This window comes from Carettochelys insculpta, chromosome 6, assembly GCF_033958435.1.
Source record: "Carettochelys insculpta isolate YL-2023 chromosome 6, ASM3395843v1, whole genome shotgun sequence".
NCBI lineage: Eukaryota > Metazoa > Chordata > Testudines > Carettochelyidae > Carettochelys > Carettochelys insculpta.
The window spans coordinates 77,330,005-77,348,078 of NC_134142.1; the positions used below are offsets into that span (position 1 = coordinate 77,330,005).

Below are 18,074 nucleotides of genomic sequence, written 5' to 3' on the forward strand. Positions count from 1 at the left end.
GCATTATGAAAAAGTCAGTTTTAAATTACTTTGTTTTTTTCTGCAAATAAAAGCACTTTTAAGTGAATGGCACTGAGGATAAATTATAAGAAACCACAATGAACTGGCCATCCACCCTCTTTATGTAGGTAGCTTGATTCTGTTGAGTTGCATTGACTTTGCTGTTCAGTGTTGGTTGGGTCAACCAAGAGAGTCTCTTTTTCTGTTTTTTTCCACTTCTCCCTAGTTACCTTTTACTTAAAATTACTCATTTAGGCTACGTCTACACTAGCCAAAAACTTCGAAATGGCCATGCAAATGGCCATTTTGAATTTACTAATGAAGTGCTGAAATACATATTCAGCGCCTCGTTAGCATGCGGGTGGCTGCGGCACTTCAAAATTGACGCAGCTCACTGCCATGCGGCTCATCCAGACAGGGCTCCTTTTTGAAAGGACCCCGTCTACTTCAAAGTCCCCTTATTCCCATCTGCTCATAGGAATAAGGGGACTTCGATGTTGACGGGGTCCTTTAGAAAAGGAGCCCCGTCTGGATGAGCCGCATGGCGGCGAGCCGCGTCAATTTTGAAGTGCCGCAGCCGCCCGCATGCTAATGAGGCGCTGAATATGTATTTCAGTGCTTCATTAGTAAACTTTGAAATGGCCATTTGCTTGGCTATTTTAAAGTTTTTGGCTCGTGTAGACACAGTCTTAAAGAGTTAAGGAGTAGCCTTGGCTTTTTTGGGTGTGTATGAGCTGGTTTGCCCAATAAAACTGTCACAGCAGAATATATGATGTGCTCATAGGTGTATTTGTTTGTTCTGTTAGCTGTGATAGCAAAGCTGTTCTGTTACAGACTGACCCAAAAGCCCCTGAAATTAATAGAAAGACCCCCTGGTTTTGCTGGACTTTGCATCAGGAACATACTGCCTCAGGAGTTTAAGGATAGGCTAGGTCTACACTAGGGTATAAAGTCGATTTCTGATAAGCAATTCTAGCCACACCATTAGCATAGTTAGAATCAACTTATCACAATTTACTTTCTTATCTACTGTAGATCAGGGCTCTTCAGGCTTGCACTCATGTTCCTTACTCCATGCAGTAGCATGGCATACCAGGGTGATGGCTGAGCCAGAGAGATCAATTTGGCTGTGTCATAACACGCATGGCAAAATCAAACTCCTGAAAACTGACCTCAGTACAGTCAATCATTGGGTAAGTGTAGATTCCCCCTCAGAAAGGTTTTTAATAAGATGCTTTTTATCCCTGATAATCTTTTTTAAAAACCTAAACAGAAATGGTGTAGGATTGTTTTAGACAGCATCAGATTTACAAGAGCCCAGCACACATAACTGGGGTTAACTTTTTCTGAAGATCTCAGTTCTCATATGGTCTCCAAATTACAAACAAGGTTGCAAATTTTAGCAGAGTGGTTTCTGCAGTTATGGTCACCTCTGTTATGAAGCCCTGGACTGAGATCAAATACATTTCACATACCCAGCTAGTCATTTCAGATTGTAGTGAACTCAGCACAGATTAGTAAAGACCGAAAGTCAAATCGGTGACTATTACATTAAAACTAAAAGAAAAATCAAGAAAGAGGAAGAGAGTACAGTAAACCCTTGGAATGTGTAATTTCCAGTTGTGCTTAAGTTGCATTAACACAAGTTAAGTGCAACTCAAAATCCCACTCCCCACCAGCCCCAATTCAACCCCACCCCAGCCCCGCGCGACTCCGGTTCAACCAGCCCCCTCCTCAAACCCCCCCACAGCCCTGGTTCACCCCCCACCCCGTGGGGCTCTGGCTCACCCCCTCCCCATTCCCGGCTCCAGTTTACCCCACCCCCTGTGGTCCTGGCTCAACCCCCTCAAAGGGCCACACAACCCCAGCTCATCAACCCCTGCCCTCCCTGCAGCCCCAACTCACCCCATGCTTAACTCCCCTGCCCTCCACCTACAACCCCAGCCTACCGCCAGGCTTAACTCTCCCCAACTGCCCTCCCCAACCCCAGGACTTACCTTCCGAAAGGAGCTCCAGTTTACCCCACCCCCTGTGGTCCTGGCTCAACCCCCTCAAAGGGCCACGCAACCCCAGCTCATCAACCCCTGCCCTCCCTGCAGCCCCAACTCACCCCATGCTTAACTCCCCTGCCCTCCACCTACAACCCCAGCCTACCGCCAGGCTTAACTCTCCCCAACTGCCCTCCCCAACCCCAGGACTTACCTTCCGAAAGGAGCTCCAGGTGCTCCTGTTGCTTCCCCAGCTGCAGAACGTGCATTCTGACGGGGAAAAGCTCCCCCCACCCCAATTTATGCAAAATTCCAGTTACATGAGGGTGTGCAAGTGTTTCTTGCAACAAAACAAATTTACCTTATGTGATAAGCCACTCTGTAGTACACTGTTTCTTGCTAGTTCACACGAGTCACACGTGCTTAGTTTCCACACTTGAGCTGCTATGGCATATTCCTCCATAAGTGCTTCCTATACCATCAAAAATATGATTAGTTAGGCTATACCCTATTTAGTAATTCTATTTGATAGGTAATCATTTCCACGTAAGGAAATTGTTATGTTTAATGAACATCTTTGTTAGATAGACACAATTTTCAAGTTTTAGGCTGTAAACAGTTACTAGAGACTGACTATAAGTGTCTATTTCAAGATGCCTGAGAAAGTTAAACTAATTCAAATTGATGGGAACTAGGCATCCAGATTGCTTAGGTTGCTTTGTGAGTTGCAATCCAAATGCTTAATGAATCCATCAAAGTTTTTCCCTTCTGATCTGACCCTTTTGGACACATGAAGGAGGCAGAAACTGACCATCTTAAAATTCCTTCAGCAGCGGGTAGCTCTCTACTGGTGTGATGTCTGTGCAGTAAGCTCCCGTACAAACTGCTCCCTACTGTAGGCACATTGTGAATGGGAAGGGGCAGGGCAGGGCAGAGTGGAGCAGATGAGAGCAAAAGTTAGAGCTGCCCAGATGCTGCTCCAAATCAAATTGGGGCTGGGGTCAGAATAGACCAGCCCACAAAACAAGGGAACCGTAGCGAGTTTCCTGGGGCTCAGTGTAACATGGGGGCAGGAGAGCATCAAGCCCATAATGTTGAATGAACAGTTTGTAGTTTATCCCAAGAGACCTCACATGACCCTTTTTTTTTTTCCAGGAAGCTTTACCACATTTATTAGAAAAGAAACAGGCCTTCCCAGGCATCCCACCTCTGCCTTATAGCTTATCAAGTCATTAACATGAGAGCTCTCATCCCCTTCTTCCTCCGTACTCGAGGAGCCAGTGGCTGGAAGAGGCAGGAGTACAAACAAAATGTCACTCGGCAATTAGTCATTTTCCCAAGAAATCCAACAGTTCTCAGGGGAGTGGGAATGTGGGGGGACATTGCCTGAAAGGCAAGTAAAGATGTGTGTGTCACAATGTGACATGAAGGCTATGTCTACACAAAATTTTGAGGAGTAAAGGCACTTCGAAGTAGCACGGGCACTTCAAAGTGGCCATGGCTACGCGGCATGCCAGCACTTCGAAGTCTGACACTTCCAAGTTGCCACAGAGGAAAATTTGCCTAATGAAGTGCTGCATATGCACTGCAGCACTTCATTAGTAATCTTTCATCACCCTGATTACCATCCCCCCTTGGAAGAAGGGGGCACATGTAGACATAGCCAAATTATGTAAGGTCACTTTGGCACTAGTAACAAATTCACCATAAAGAGAAAAGTCTTAAGTTATGCTTACCTTTGTATAATGGAATTGCATAGGATCATCTGTGGAGAGAGAAATGTGAAGTCCCTTATGAAGAAATTCCCGTAGTGGATTTTTTGAATACTCAAGGAATAGGCTATTGTTGCTAAGTGGAGACATGGCAATAGGAATTTGTGCAAGATAATAAAGATACTGAAGAACTGGACTCTGTACAAAAAACAATACAGATATTCATTATTCAATGGAGCTGAAAAATAACAGGAAAGAAGATTTTCCATCAGAGGAAATGAGAATAGTCTCATTAAATGTGACTGTGGAAGGATTATGCCTAGAAAAACTGAAGTCTGAACTGAACTGCCTTTTGTGGACTGAATTTTTGCACAATTTTTTTTCAATATTTTCGAAATGCAAATTTAAATGCCATAATTTCCTTATTCCACATTTTGGATGCACTGAGAGAGTTTTTCAAAAAAATTACTAATTGTTATTAATTGCCTAGTAAATGTACATGTTTCTGTAGGTGAGCTACGTTCCATACTAACAGAGTCCTCACTCAAAAGAGCACAAACTCAGATGCAACAGGGTGCATTACAGAACATTGATTATGGTCAAGACACTTCACAGAATAGCTCACTTGGGGTGGAGATGTGTGTTAAAAGAAGTTGCTTACATTTAACTGTGAGCATAACTATGGGTGCACACATATTCAGACCAGGAAAAGCATTCTCATCTGTATCCATGGCTATTTTTGATTTGCAAGCTCACTCATGCACATGACACTAGCCTGCACCACACTCATCAGCTGTGCCAGGTTTATTCTGTACTTGGTTGTGCAAGAACAGAGTTGACAGGCTAAAGAAAAGAACCAGCATAATGTTGTGGCTGTATACAAGCTATAGCACACTGCCTGGGTTTAAGTTTAGGACTGTCGGTCTTAACAGAGACTTAACAGCGGTATGACTTCAGGACAATATTTTCAGTTTTGGGTGCCTAACATTAGACACCCAAATCCATACTCACGCATCTAAACTAGGGGCTTGATTTTCACAGGGCCTAAGCTCTAGTAGTTCCAAGTGACATCAACTGTGTTTTGAATTTATTTAAAAAATATTTTTTAAGATGTCAGACTACAGGAGAACAGGGCAGCAGGGTGATGATAAGAAGTGATTTGTCATGCAAAATGCCAATATTTCAGCAAAAATTATTATATACAGAAAATTTTGGGCCCAAACAAAAAAAAAGATTCCAATATTTCACCATGGTGCCTCACACCTACGTTCTTTAATATGAAAGGTGACCGTGCATCCCGTTTTGGCCAGGACAGCCCTGTATTTCAGGTGCCAGGAAGGCACCCTGATTTATTTTAACAAAGGGGCTAATTGCTCCATATTCAGGCCCCCTGCTCAGGTGCAGCTGCTGGCCAGAGATCACATACTCATATGCTCTCCAGCCATGCAGGGGAGGGAGCCAGCATGGGTTCCTGCTGTTGCGGGGTAGCTGCTGCCCAATTCCCAACTCCCCACAGCTTGGGGGAGCCAGGAGGCACACGGGTGTGACTGCTGCCCAGTTCTTAGCTCCCCACAGCTGAGGAACCTGCACCAGCGTGGCTGCCACGCAGTTCCTGGCTTCCCATGGCTTGGGGAAGCTGGGAATGCACTAGTGTGGCTGCCACCTGGTTCCTGGCTCCCCACAGCTTGGGGGAGCCGAGAGGAGCACCTGCACAGCTGCCACCCTGTTCCCAGTGCCCCGAGGTGTGGGGCAGCCAGAGAGGTCCACCGCGGAGTGACAGCCCCATTCCCAGCACCACAAGGCATGGGATAGCCAGGGAGGTCCTGCGCAGGGGCAGCAGCCCTGCTCCCAGCACCCGGAGGCATTTGACAGCCCGGGAGCCACCCCCAGCCCCGGATGTTGCATATTTGGGCTTGGTAAATACAGTCACCATATTAATATAGGCCAGATTCGCTGGCTGGGCTATATTTCCCATGCTACACCACGGCACCCACCTTGCTGAGCCACTGCAGAGTGTCACCAAAATCACTGGCTGACCTGATTCACAGGAGTTGTGATTTGGCTTGGGAACTTACCTCAAAAATGACTGGAAGCATGAAGCACCTAAACCACAACTCGCATGAAGCATTACAGTGCCATTTCCACGCTGAAAGCTGTCAACTCATTCTTCCAACAAAAAGTTGAAATATCCACAGAAAATTTAAACTTTGCACATTAAAAAAGTATATTTTGTCAAAAACCCAATTTTCACCAAAAATCCATTTCGTTCAAAAATGTTCAATCAGCCTTAAGTAACCATTTTGTGGGGGCATCAAAGAAATTATTCCTAATCTTAGAATAGTTGTAGATTAATTTTAATTCAAAGAATGTACACACAAATTATGAAGAGATTTTTATTTCACTCTTCCAAAGTAAATTACCATTTATAAAAGATGTATTTTTACCAGGACTACAGACTCGATACAAATATGCCACCCAGTGGCCAATCATTTTCCTGAACATTATCTTGCTAGATGAAATCCTGGCCTCCACTGAAGTCAGTGGAAATTTTGCCATTTACTCCAATGTGCCCAGATTTTCATCTTCTCTATTTGCCTAGATTCCTCAAGAGGATGCAGAGCGCTGTTTTTATTAATTGACAATTCTGATGTCGTTGAGTTCTCTTCAGTAAACTAAGACCATGACTGGCGAACAACAAGAACAAATACCTTTTTCAGGAGTAATCCATGTGAAATGTTGTCAGCTGTCAGAAAGGCTGACACCAGGTGAGTGATAGATCCAGCTTCACCACAATGCGGGCGAAATAGGAAGGTACTCATTCCTCTTTCTCTGTAGAAATGAAAAGTAAGTGCAATCACAAAAATAAGTGGTGTCTTTTCACCCATTTTGCATGCAAATCCCACTAATATCTATGGAAAAATATCCATGAAAATAACTATACACATCAATGGGAAATCAGATCAAGAGTTATTATTTACTTTGCTGGACTCAGATGTGTTTAAATTACAATTGCTTATTTCTTAACCTGGCACCATTTCTAATATTTTTATAAACGAGAGGTCAGCAACCTTTCCAAGGCAGAGTGCCAAAATTTGACCCTTTGAACTCTGTGTACGATCCAAGTGCCAGTGATACTTTTTAAAGTCACTAACAGTCCTACTTACAACAGCTTCATTAACAAAATTAAGATGCAGAGCTTTACCATGTAGGTGGTGGTTGGTAGCATTAGCTGGTCTTTTGTTTATCCACAAGCAGCATGGCTTTGAGCAAGCTCCCAGATGCATGAGGGAAGAGGAGCAGGGCTGAACTCCTGCCTCATGTGCCAATGAAAATCGACTTGCATGCCACTCTCGGCACCTGTGCTAGTGGTTGCTGACCACTGTTATAAGCCATAACAAACCCTGCAGAGTCTGAAATTACCTGATAATTTTAGTAGATGCTCAAAACAAGACAAGGATTTAAAACATACCAGTTTTGATTGGCTGAGTATAAAGCAGCTCTGGAATGGCATTTTAATTACAAGTCATTCTGAGAGCCCTTGGGCAACTGACCAACAGAACACAAAGTAGCCCTATCTGAAGAGCCCTGAAATCAGGGTATACACAACTAAGGGCCCTGTGTGGGACCCCCCGAGTTTTTTTCCATTAAGTGGGTCTCCTTGAACCCCTTCTATGCATAAGAGTCTCCATTCTTCATCTCAGGTCACAAGACCAAAAGGTGACTGACCTCACACAGAAAATGCAGAATCCCCACTGTGATCAACATCTATGTCAGCTATGTAGAAAGGACTCACTTATTCCAGAGTTAATAGGACAACCAATGGTGAGATTTCATTACTAAGCCTGTATTTCCCTATCAGTTTTTTCATAAAGGTTATCTTGTTGTGTGTATACTCTTTAATGAAACCTCACAACAATATTTTAGAGTCTACCTAATGCTACGTGCATGCTGTCTAGAAGTCACAGTAAGTTGGCCTAAACTAAGTAAATAACTTGGAACAATTGCTTTTGATATTCTAAACCAGGTGTGGGGAACCTGCCCTCCCCCCCACGCCCCGCAATCCTGCATCAGGGAGCCTGAACTGGCACTTCAGCCAGTGGCCCCATCCTGAGAGACCAGAGAGCCAGTGCGGGACACCAAAGCAAGGGAGAGGAGCCTCGAGCCTCGTGGGCCCAATCCAGCCAAGCTGGGGCGAGATTCAGACCACAGTCTCTGCCTGGCAAGGGGAGGAAGTGGTTCTGTGTGCTCCTTCCCCCACTCCAAGACATCTGGGGGAAGGACCTTCTCCCATCCAGATCCCCAACCCAGACTCCTGCACCCTCTCTCTCCACCCAGACCTCCTGCCCTGATCCCACCAACCCCAGCCCGTTACTGCATTTTACATCTTGCCCAGGCCCCCTGCCCCCAGACCTCTCCTGCACCCTATCAGGCCCCATACTGCCATCCCCCCATACTGCCGTCCCGCTCCTGGATCCTACATCCTCAGCCTGTTTCTTGGAAGTGCCCCCATCCCATAAACTGAACCATTACTTCTGGTACCACCCCAGAGCCTGGGGGGGGGGCAAAATGTACTAGACCTGGGCCCCCAGAAGTGTTCATTTGGCCTGAGTGGAAGCCTTGAACCTTGGTCCTCCCTTCCCACCCCCATTCTTTGGTGCTGGAGTCCGAGTGGAGTGACGTTAGTGTCTTTTTCGTTTCTGGGAGGTATGGGGGGAGAATGTCAGACTTCTTGTTGTTTGCATCTCATGTGTATAGCCCCTAACTCAAAACAGGCTCCCCACCCTTGTTCTAAACTTACCTCTTTCAAACAAAACCACTGAAATAGCAGGGAACACACTCTGAAATGAACTTAAAGGCAAGTGCTTGGGGAAATAATGGAAGTGTATGTAATAAATGCTAGATATTAAATAACTAACTGGAGATCAGTATTGGTGACTTCCATGTTTTCTTGGTATAACTGCTGCTGAATCTCAACTACAGTGTATGAAAATGCTTGCAGGATTGTATTGTTGTGTAGAGTGCATGCCAAGAACATTTTGTGTATTGTAGATATATGAACTGATCGCATACTGATGTGGTCCTGCCTGAATAAAGTGTTGACTAATTCAAAATAATGAAGTGTTATGATTTAAGAAATACTGACCAGGAGAAAAAGCTAATCTAAGCAAAACCTACCATTAAATTAGTAAACTGATGTTTCCTGAACTCAGTGAAAAAGAGTTTATGCTACTAAATTCCATTCTGTTATTGGATATAGCATCTATTCAATTGAGAAATCTAATCTGTTGGATTTCTGCTTTAAAAATCTAACTAGCAACTCTGTCATCACACTTGCCCCATGTCATATGAGCTGTGCCTACACTTACCAAAAACTTTGAAATGGCCATGCTAATGGCCAAATCGAAGAATACTAATGAAGCGCTGAATTGAATATTGAATTTAATCAGCTGAGGGGAATGAGGGGATTTCGAAATGTGTGGGGTCCTTTCGAAAGGGACACCCGTGTAGCCACGCCGAGCTACACGTGTTCGAAAGCAACGCTTTCAAAGCTCCCTGGCCAGCAGCATGCGAATGCTAATGAGGCGCTGAATATTCAATATTCATGGCTATTTGGAAGTTTTTGGTAACTAGAGCCACAGCCATGGTGATTCCAGAATAGAATCTTGGGGTGACTTCCTGGCACCATTGAAATGAATGGCAAAATTCTCATTCGCTTCAGAAGGGTCAGAATTTCATTTCTGACCCCAATTATCCCTGTATTAATTGCCTAGCTATATTTTACTAACCTTATGAGGTAAAGTGAACTAGTCTGTGAGCATATCAGTATGAACTAGCTAAAGGCTGCAGTGCCCTTTCACAGACAAAACTATGTACTCTTTTTCTCTCATGGGACAAACACACCAAATGTTTACCCTTAGAGTAAGCCTTCTACACTAAGGGTCAAATTCTGACCTAAACGCTTACTTGCCTAATTCTGCAAGTTATATTTTAAGGCATTCACAATAACCCATTACTTAGATAAGTCACATATATTTAAAATAACTATTTTTATGGCAATGATCCCTCATTTCTGTTGCCCCTCTCTCCCTGTCCTGAAGGATTTCATCTTCTTCTCAACTGTTTCTCCAGTTTGTTGAGACTATATTGGATTCTAATTCTTTCCTCCAAAGTACTTGAAACCCCTCCTAGCTTGGCATCATTCACAAACTTTATTAATGTATTTTCTGTGCTATTTTCAAAATAATTTCTGAAGATATCAAATAGAACTGGACTCAAGACAGATCCTGTGGAGTGCCACCGAACAGGCCGTTTTAACATGACTGTGAACTACTGATAACTACTCAAGTCTGGTTTTCAGACAGTTGCCTACAGTAAGTTAGTTTAGGCAATAGTTCCCAATTTGTTTATGCGGTCACATGAAACAGTATCAAAAGTCAACTAAAATCAACATATCACATCAGCTCCAGTATAAGAAGGGAGAAAAGCCAGTTGAGTGTCTTTGGGTTAAGCTTAGAGGCGGAAGCAACAGAGGTGATGTTGTAGTTGGTGTCTGCTATAGACCGCCAGATCAGGGAGATGCGGTACATGAGGATTTCTTCAGACAGCTAAGAGAAGCTTCCAAATCACAGGCCCTGGTTCTCATGGGAGACTTTAATCATCCAGACATTTGTTGGGAGACCAATACAGCAGCACACAGACAATCCAGGAAGATTTTGGAGAATGTTGGAGATAACTTCCTGGTACAAGTGCTGAAGGAACCAACCAGGGGCCATGCACAACTTGACCTGCTGCTCACAAGCAGGGAAGAACTAGTGGGAAAAATAGAAGTGGGTGGCAACCGGGCTGTAGCAACCATGAGATGGTAGATTTCAGGATCCACACAAAAGGAAGAAAGGTGATCAGTAATATACAGACCCTTGATTTCAAAAGAACAGACTTCAGCTCCCTGAGAGAACCGATCGGCAGGATCCCTTGGGAAATGAAGATGAAGTGGAAAAGCATTCAGGAGAACTGGCAGTATTTTAAGGAAGTCTTACTGAAGGCACAGGAACAAACCATACTGCTGCATAGTAAGAAACGCAATTATGGTAGACAACCAGCTTGGCTTAAAAGGGAAATCCTTAGTCAGCTTAAACTCAAAAAGGATGCGTATAAGAAGTGGAGACTTGGACAGATGACTAAGGAGGAGTAAAAATATACCACTGGAGAATGCCGGGCAGTAATCAGGAAAGCAAAAACACAACTGGAACTGCAGTTGGCAAGGGATGTGAAGAGTAACAAGAAGGGTTTCTACAGGCATGTTAACAAGGGGGTTATGACAGAAGGTGTGGGGCCTTTACTGGATGAGGGAGGTAACCTAGTGGCAGATTAAGTAAGAAAAGCTGAAGTACTTAATGCTTTTTTGCCTCAGTCTTCATGGGCAAGGACAGCTCCCACAATACAGTGCTAGACAACGAAGTATGGGAAGATGGAGGGCAGCCCTCAGTAGGGAAGGAACAAGTTAAGAGCTATATAGAAAACTAGACGCACACAGACCCATGGGTCTGGATTTAATGCATCCAAGGGTGTTGAGGGAATTGGCAGATGTCATTGCTGAGCCTTTGGCCAATATCTCTGAAGACTCTTGCAGGTTGGGAGAGACTGGAAAAAGGCAAACGTTGTGCCCATCTTTAAAAAAGAAAAGAATGGCAATCCAGGGAACTATAGACTGGTCAGCCTTACCTCAGTCTCTGGGAAAATAATTGACAGAATCTTCCAGAAATCCATTTTGGAGCACTTGGAAGAGGGGGAAGTGATCAAAAGTAGTCAACATGGATTCACCACGGGCAAGTCCTGCCTGACCAATCTGATTAGCTTCTATGATGAGGTAGCTGGATCTGTGGACATGGGGAAGTCAGTGTATGTGATATACCTTGACTTCAGCAAAGTTTTTGATACAGTCTTCCACAACAATCTTGCCCACAAGTTAAGGAAGTATGGATTGGATCCAAGATGGATAGAAAGCTAGCTTGACGGTCAGGCCCACCGGGTAGCAGTCAATAGCTCAACATCTGGATGATGGTCAATTTCAAGTGGAGTGCCCCAAGGCTCAGTTCTGGAGCCAGTGTTGATCAACAACATCTTTATTAACGACCTGGATGAGGGACTGGATGGGACCTTCAGCAAGTTTGCGGATAACACCAAACTAGGGGCAGAGGTAAAGATGTTGGAGGGTAGAGATAGGATCCAGAGTGCTCTGGATAAATTGGAGGATTGGTCAAAATACATCTGATGCGGTTCAACAAGAAGAAGTGTAGGGTCCTGCACTTGAGATGGAAGAATGCCAAGCATCGTTATCGGCTGGGGACCAACTTACTAAGCAGCAGTAGAGTGGAAAGGGTACTAGGGATTATGGTGGATGAAAGGCTGGATATGAGTTAACAGTGTACCCTTGTAGCCAAAAAGGCTAATGACATATTGGGGAGCATTTCAAGCAGATCTAGAGAAGTTGTTGTTCCTCTCTATTCGACACTGCTGAGGCCACATCTGGAGTATGGCGTCCAGTTTTGGGCCCCTCCAGTATTGAAAGGATGTGGATGTGCTGGAGCAGGTTCAACAGAGGGCAATGAAAATGATTAATGGGCTGCAGCACATGGCCTATGAGGAGAGGCTGAGGGATTTGGGCTTATTTAGTTTGCAAAAGAGAAGACTGATGCGTGATTTAATAGCAGCCTTCAACTTCCTGAAGAGGAGCTCAAAAGAGGATGGAGAGAAACTGTTCTCAGTGGTGACAGACAGCAAAACAAGGTGCAATGGTCTGAAGTTACAGAAAGAGAGAAGTAGGTTGGCTATTAGGAAAACCTGCTTCACCACAAGGGTGGTGAAGCACTGGAATGCGTTGCCTAGATAGGTGGTGGAATCTCCATCCCTAGAGGTTTCTAAGTCCCCACTTGACAGAGTCCTGGCTGGGATGACTTAGTTGCGGTTGATCCTTCTTGAAGCATAGAGCTGGACTTGATCACCTGCTGAGGTCCCTTCCCGCCCTAGGTTTCTGTGATTCCATGATTCTGTACTTCTCCCCATCCACATGTTTTGTTACCCTGTCAAAAGAGACTACTAGAGTGTTGGTTTGATGAGATTTGTTCTTGATAAACACATGTTGACTGTTACTTATCCCTTGTATCATCTTGGAGCTTACAAATTGTTTGATTACTTGTTCCATTGTCTTTCCAGGTACTGAAAATCAAACTAATTGGTCTACAATTCCCTGGCTTGTCCTGATTCGTCTTTTTAGAGGCAGGGCAAATACAGCACCTGTGAGTACTCCGGGATCTCACCTGTCCTCCATGAGTTCGAGAATGATAAAGAATTGTCCAGACCCTCTTAGGACCTAACTCCAATTTGTGTCTTTGAAAATCTAAGGGTATGTATGTCTCATTGTACGGTTTCATCTTTAGACCATGAATTTAGCTAAATTTAGCTAAATTTAGTTAGTTGGTACTCTGACTACACTTGTAGTTCATTGAGAATATTTAATCAACTGGCTACACATTAATCAACAATTAGGATTTCACATATTTTTGATGAAGGGCTGTGGTTGAATTAAGAGGTCTATGTTTTCATTTGAACAAAACAGTGTCTCTGAAATACCTGGTGGAAATAATTTACAACACTGGTGAAGTGTAAAATACATTTTAAAACCCCTGGAAAACAGGGAAGTGCTGACAAACCTGTGCTACTGCTTCCCAGAGAAGCTGTCTCGAGCACCCTAGATGCAGAAATACACCATGAATACAGGCGAGGTGAGCCAGGGAGCCCAAATATGTTAAGTACACGTTGGCTGTTGAAACAAAAACTTACACTTGTTTTGTTTGGTAAAGGTAACTAAGTGTCAGTGTTATAATTTAAGTGTTTGTCTGTCACCTCAGCAATCCCAGATACAATACAGTAAACCCCCAGTTTACACAGAGTCTGCGTCCTCGGCAACCACTGCTTAAATCAAATTTTGTGTAAATGGGAGCCGGGAGGAAGATCCCTGGAATTCTCCTGACTGGGAGAAGTGGGCAGCTGAAGCCTCTGCTCCAGCCGGTTGCTCTGGCTCCCCATGCAGGTGGGCAGGGGCTGGGTTGGGGCAGAGTGGGGCACCAGGTTCTGGCTCCTGGCAGCTCCAGCTGCCAGGCATGCGGAGCAGCCATGGCACCCCTGCCACATCACGGCTTGGCCCAAAGGCTGCTCGAGTGGCAGCAGCTCCAGCCACGGCGCTGGAGCCCTGGGCAGCTCCAGACACAGTGTGACTTGGCCCCAGGCAGCTCCAGCCATGCCTGCCCCTCTCCGCCCCCGGCGTTACAGTACCAGACAGCCACAAGGCAGGAGCTGCCTCCTAAGGAGCCCCTGAGCTGCCTGGCAGCACAGAAGTAAGCAGTGAGGCGGGGGTACAAGAAAGTAGGGTGCCCCCAGACTCACCTTGCATGAATTTAAAAATGCATAATTCGAATCCGTACAAAGTGGGGGGTTTACTGTACTGAATATTTTATTTGACTTCAAAACTGAACCTAAAAATGTTCTTAGATTTAAAATAATAATCAAAACTGGAAAAAAAATTAGAGCGTATCTAAATTTATTTTAATCCTCTCTACCACAGATTTCACCCCACAGATAAACACTGGTGAAAGCAGAATTGTATGGAGAAAAATTACTACTTACTTTCTAAGGTTGTTGAGTACCATGATGTTGGCATACATGTAATACAAATAATAACTATATGGAGGATTCTTTTCACTGATCCAGGCATCAGGGTTAGGACTTCGGTTAGAGAACATGTGGTCTGTATGTTTGGACTCATCATCAACACTGTCAAATCCAGTCACCTAGAAAAAGGGATTCATAGAAACCACTTTTTTAAATAAGCAAGTTTCAGAATGATCAACTCCAGCTTCAGGCTGTGCTGCTATTAAATTATGCACCTCCACCTGTAAGTACTTGCCCTTCTTAAGTCAACAAGCCCTCCACGCTACTATTCTACAGCATCACTCCAAGATGCACAGGATGCAGAAAGCAGTTCTTCCATGATGTATGTCATAGCAACTGAATTCTATTCCATAACTAAAAGCACTTTGCTGGAAATGTGGGAATTGATCAGCGGCAGCTTTCACAATTAAATTAATGCAACTATCAGAGAGATAACCCTGTTAGTCTGTATCTTCAAGAACAACAAGAAGTCCTGTGGCACTTTATAGACTAACAGATATTTTGCCCACAAAAGCTTATGCTCCAAAATATCTGTTAGTCTATTAGGTGCCACAGGACTTCTTGTTGTTAATGCAATTATGTAGCTTTACATAATCCAAATTGCTAGCTTTTTGTGTGTTCATAAATCGGAGGTTCATCTTTATGAAAGAAGGCAACTGGCTGGATGAATTAAGAGCATGGGGTGATAAGGAGATATATTGTTGAGGACCATGATGGAATCCTTTTATTATTTAAGGAACTGAGTTTTTTTTCAAAGAACACTTCATTCTACGGGAACATTTGTGGTGCTCACCAGAGTTTGTTCTTGCTTTCTAAACAGAAACGAATGTAAAATCACTGCTCTTTTCTACAGGCAAGACTACCTGAAGGAGCCCTGTGCTGCTCCCAGAGTAAATATATGGTGATTGTTTGCTAACACAGTCTTACCCATATCCTTACTGAGGCATATGAGTGTTTAAAAAACATTAATAGCTGTCTTTCAGGAGGTTTTTTAACAACCATGTGTGCAGCTTTCTCCATCTCCCCCATACAGGCTACATCTATACTAGCCCAAAATTTTGAAATGGTCATGCAAATGGCCATTTTGAAGTTTACTAACGAAGCACTGAAATACATATTCAGCGCCTCATTAGCATGCCGGCAGCTGCAGCACTTCGAAATTGCTGTTAGGAATAAGGGGATTTCGAAGTTGCCAGGATCCTTTCAAAAAGGAGCCCCGTCTGGACAAGCTGCGCAGCAGCGAGTCGCAGCAATTTCAAAGTGCCACGGCTGCTGGCATGCTAATGAGGCGCCAAATATGTATATGTATTTCAGCACTTCATTAGTGCACTTCAAAATGGCCATTTCCAAGTTTTGGGCTAGTGTAGACAGAGTCACAGAAACTAAAACTCTAATTGTGAAGAGAGGATCCATTTGAATTAAGACAGCTGAAAGCCATACATACTTACATATTTGAGGAAAAGGTGCAACTCTCTGTGATCTGTGGGATTGACAGTTGCCTCAAACAGAGGTAAGAAGACATTCTCTAACATCTTCCCAAAATTAGGCAGAAGATTTTTGGACCTAAATATGTCACTGAAAAAGCAGAGATAGAACTGTTGTTACTTTTCATTCATCAATTTTCTTCCTCCCTCCATCCCAAGAGAACATTTTAGTGTTGTGGTCTGTCTGGATTCAGTAATCCAAAGCATCTATCTGAGGGTCTAAGGCTATATAAGTATGTATTTTGGGACCAGGGCTGTCTTTTTGTGTGTCTATAAAGCACTTAACACAATGGGGCCCTAGATGCTACTGTAAAAATTGTAATACACATGTAATTAATAATAGTAAATGTCAGTGCCATGTATCAATTCAGAGAACAATTGATTCCTTAAAGGAAACCAAGCACTGAAAATGGAAAAGAGAGGTAATAGCCGCGTCTACACGTGCCGGCTACTTCGAAGTAGCCGCGCCAACTTCAAAATAGCGCCCGCCACGTCTACACATGGCAAGCGCTATTTCGAAGTTGAAATCGGCATAAGGCGGTGAGACATCGAAGTCGCTATCCCCATCAGGAGATGGGAATAGTGCCCTACTTTGACGTTGAATGTTGAAGTAGGGCACATGTAGCCGATCCGCATCCCGCAACATCGAAAGAGCGGGGTCCGCCATGGCGGCCATCAGCTGAGGGGTTGAGAGACGCTCTCTCCAGCCCCTGAGCTCTATGGTTGCCGCGTGCAGTGGCCCCTTAAAGCTCCCCGCCCCCTGCGTTCCTGTGCAGGAAGCTGAGAGCGCGTGCAGGCAGCAGCACAGCCACGCAGCCAGCCTGCATGCCTCCCTGCAGCCCCAAGCCACCACCCCCGCAGCGATGGCTGCTAGGCAGCCCCCCAAGCGCCCCAGGGCACCCCCCCCAAGGGGAGCCAGGGCTCCCAGGCAGCCAGCCATCCTGGGAAAAGGCAGCGGGGCCCCGCCTGGACGGAGGCCGAGATCCGGGACCTGCTGGGGCTCTGGGGCAAGGAGGAGCTGCTTCAGGTAATGGGGAGCAAGAGGCGGAACACGGATGTATTCGCTCAGCTGGCCGAGGGCCTGGCTGCCCGGGGTCACCCTGCCCGCACTCCTGACCACGTCAGGAATAAGGTTAAGGAGCTGCGGCAGGGTTACGCCCAGGCCCGGGATGTGGCCGGCCGATCTGGGGCTCCCTCCACCACTTGCCCCTTTTACAGGGAGCTAAGGTCCATCCTGGGCCCCCGGTACACCTCCTCCCCACCGGCCACTCTTGACACCTCAGCCGACGAGCCCCAGCAGGCCCCGGAGGTGGAGTCCGCTCCGGAGGCGGAGTCCGCCCCGGAGGCAAGCCCAGCACCCCAGGGGCCCCTCCAGGAGCCCACCCCTGGGACACCGGAGGAGGAGGAGGAGGGGGAATCCTCCTCCAGTGACGGGGGGTTCCACATCGCCATCCCATCCCGGAGCTCCAGCAGGGCGTCCGCCCAGAGGGTGTCCCCCGACCGTGGGAGCGGACCGTCAGGTATGTACCCCCCCGGTGCACACCCCCGGGGTTAAGGGGCGGGGACAACAGACATGACCAGGGCCCTCGACATGCCCAGATGACCATGGCCCCAAGGACAGCAGTGACATGTCCCTCAGAAGAGTGCATCAGCCCCTGCCCCGCCAGCAGGAGAGCGCCATGTCCCATTCCTGGGTATGGGGGGAGCGGAACCTAGGGTCCCCCATTGGTGGGGTGGGACACCCCTCAGCAGCAGCAGCATCTCCCAGGGATGGGGATGGGGAACCAGCAGCAGAGGGGTGGAGGGACAAGGGCCACGGCTCGGGGCCCACACTAACGGCTGTCTCCTCTCTTCTTCCCCCCCTGTGTTCCGCAGCTGCACCATCGGAGGGCCCGGAGAGCACCAGTGAGGTCTCCGTGGTCCCAGAGAGCCCACCGGGGCCATCGCTGCAGGCCAGCCCCTCGGCGGAGCACCGACCAGCCCCAGGACGGGGCCGATGGCAGAGCCACCACCCGAGGACGGCCCCAGACCCCCAGCTGCTCGCGACCCTCCGGCGGCAGCTGGAGGTGTCGGAGCAGCGCCTGCGGGTGGAGGAGCGGAGCCTGGAGCTCCAGGAGCGAGCGCTGGCCTGGCGCCAGGAGGCATGGGGGGCCTTCATGCGC

The 18,074-nt window shown here is 46.1% G+C and overlaps 1 protein-coding gene across 11 annotated transcripts in view; it reads right to left on the minus strand.

Annotated features, from left to right (window-relative positions):
• AMPD3 (adenosine monophosphate deaminase 3) overlaps positions 1-18,074 on the minus strand; it is an 83,319-nt gene that overhangs the window by 4,446 nt on the left and 60,799 nt on the right. For all 11 annotated transcript variants that reach the window (XM_074997404.1, XM_074997403.1, XM_074997407.1 and 8 more), the window contains 5 exons: positions 15,877-16,003; positions 14,384-14,547; positions 6,409-6,529; positions 3,725-3,898; positions 2,350-2,460 (listed from right to left, as the gene is read on the minus strand). In XM_074997404.1, coding sequence (XP_074853505.1) covers positions 2,350-2,460; positions 3,725-3,898; positions 6,409-6,529; positions 14,384-14,547; positions 15,877-16,003 — 697 coding nt within the window. The remainder of the gene's footprint in view (positions 1-2,349; positions 2,461-3,724; positions 3,899-6,408; positions 6,530-14,383; positions 14,548-15,876; positions 16,004-18,074) is intronic.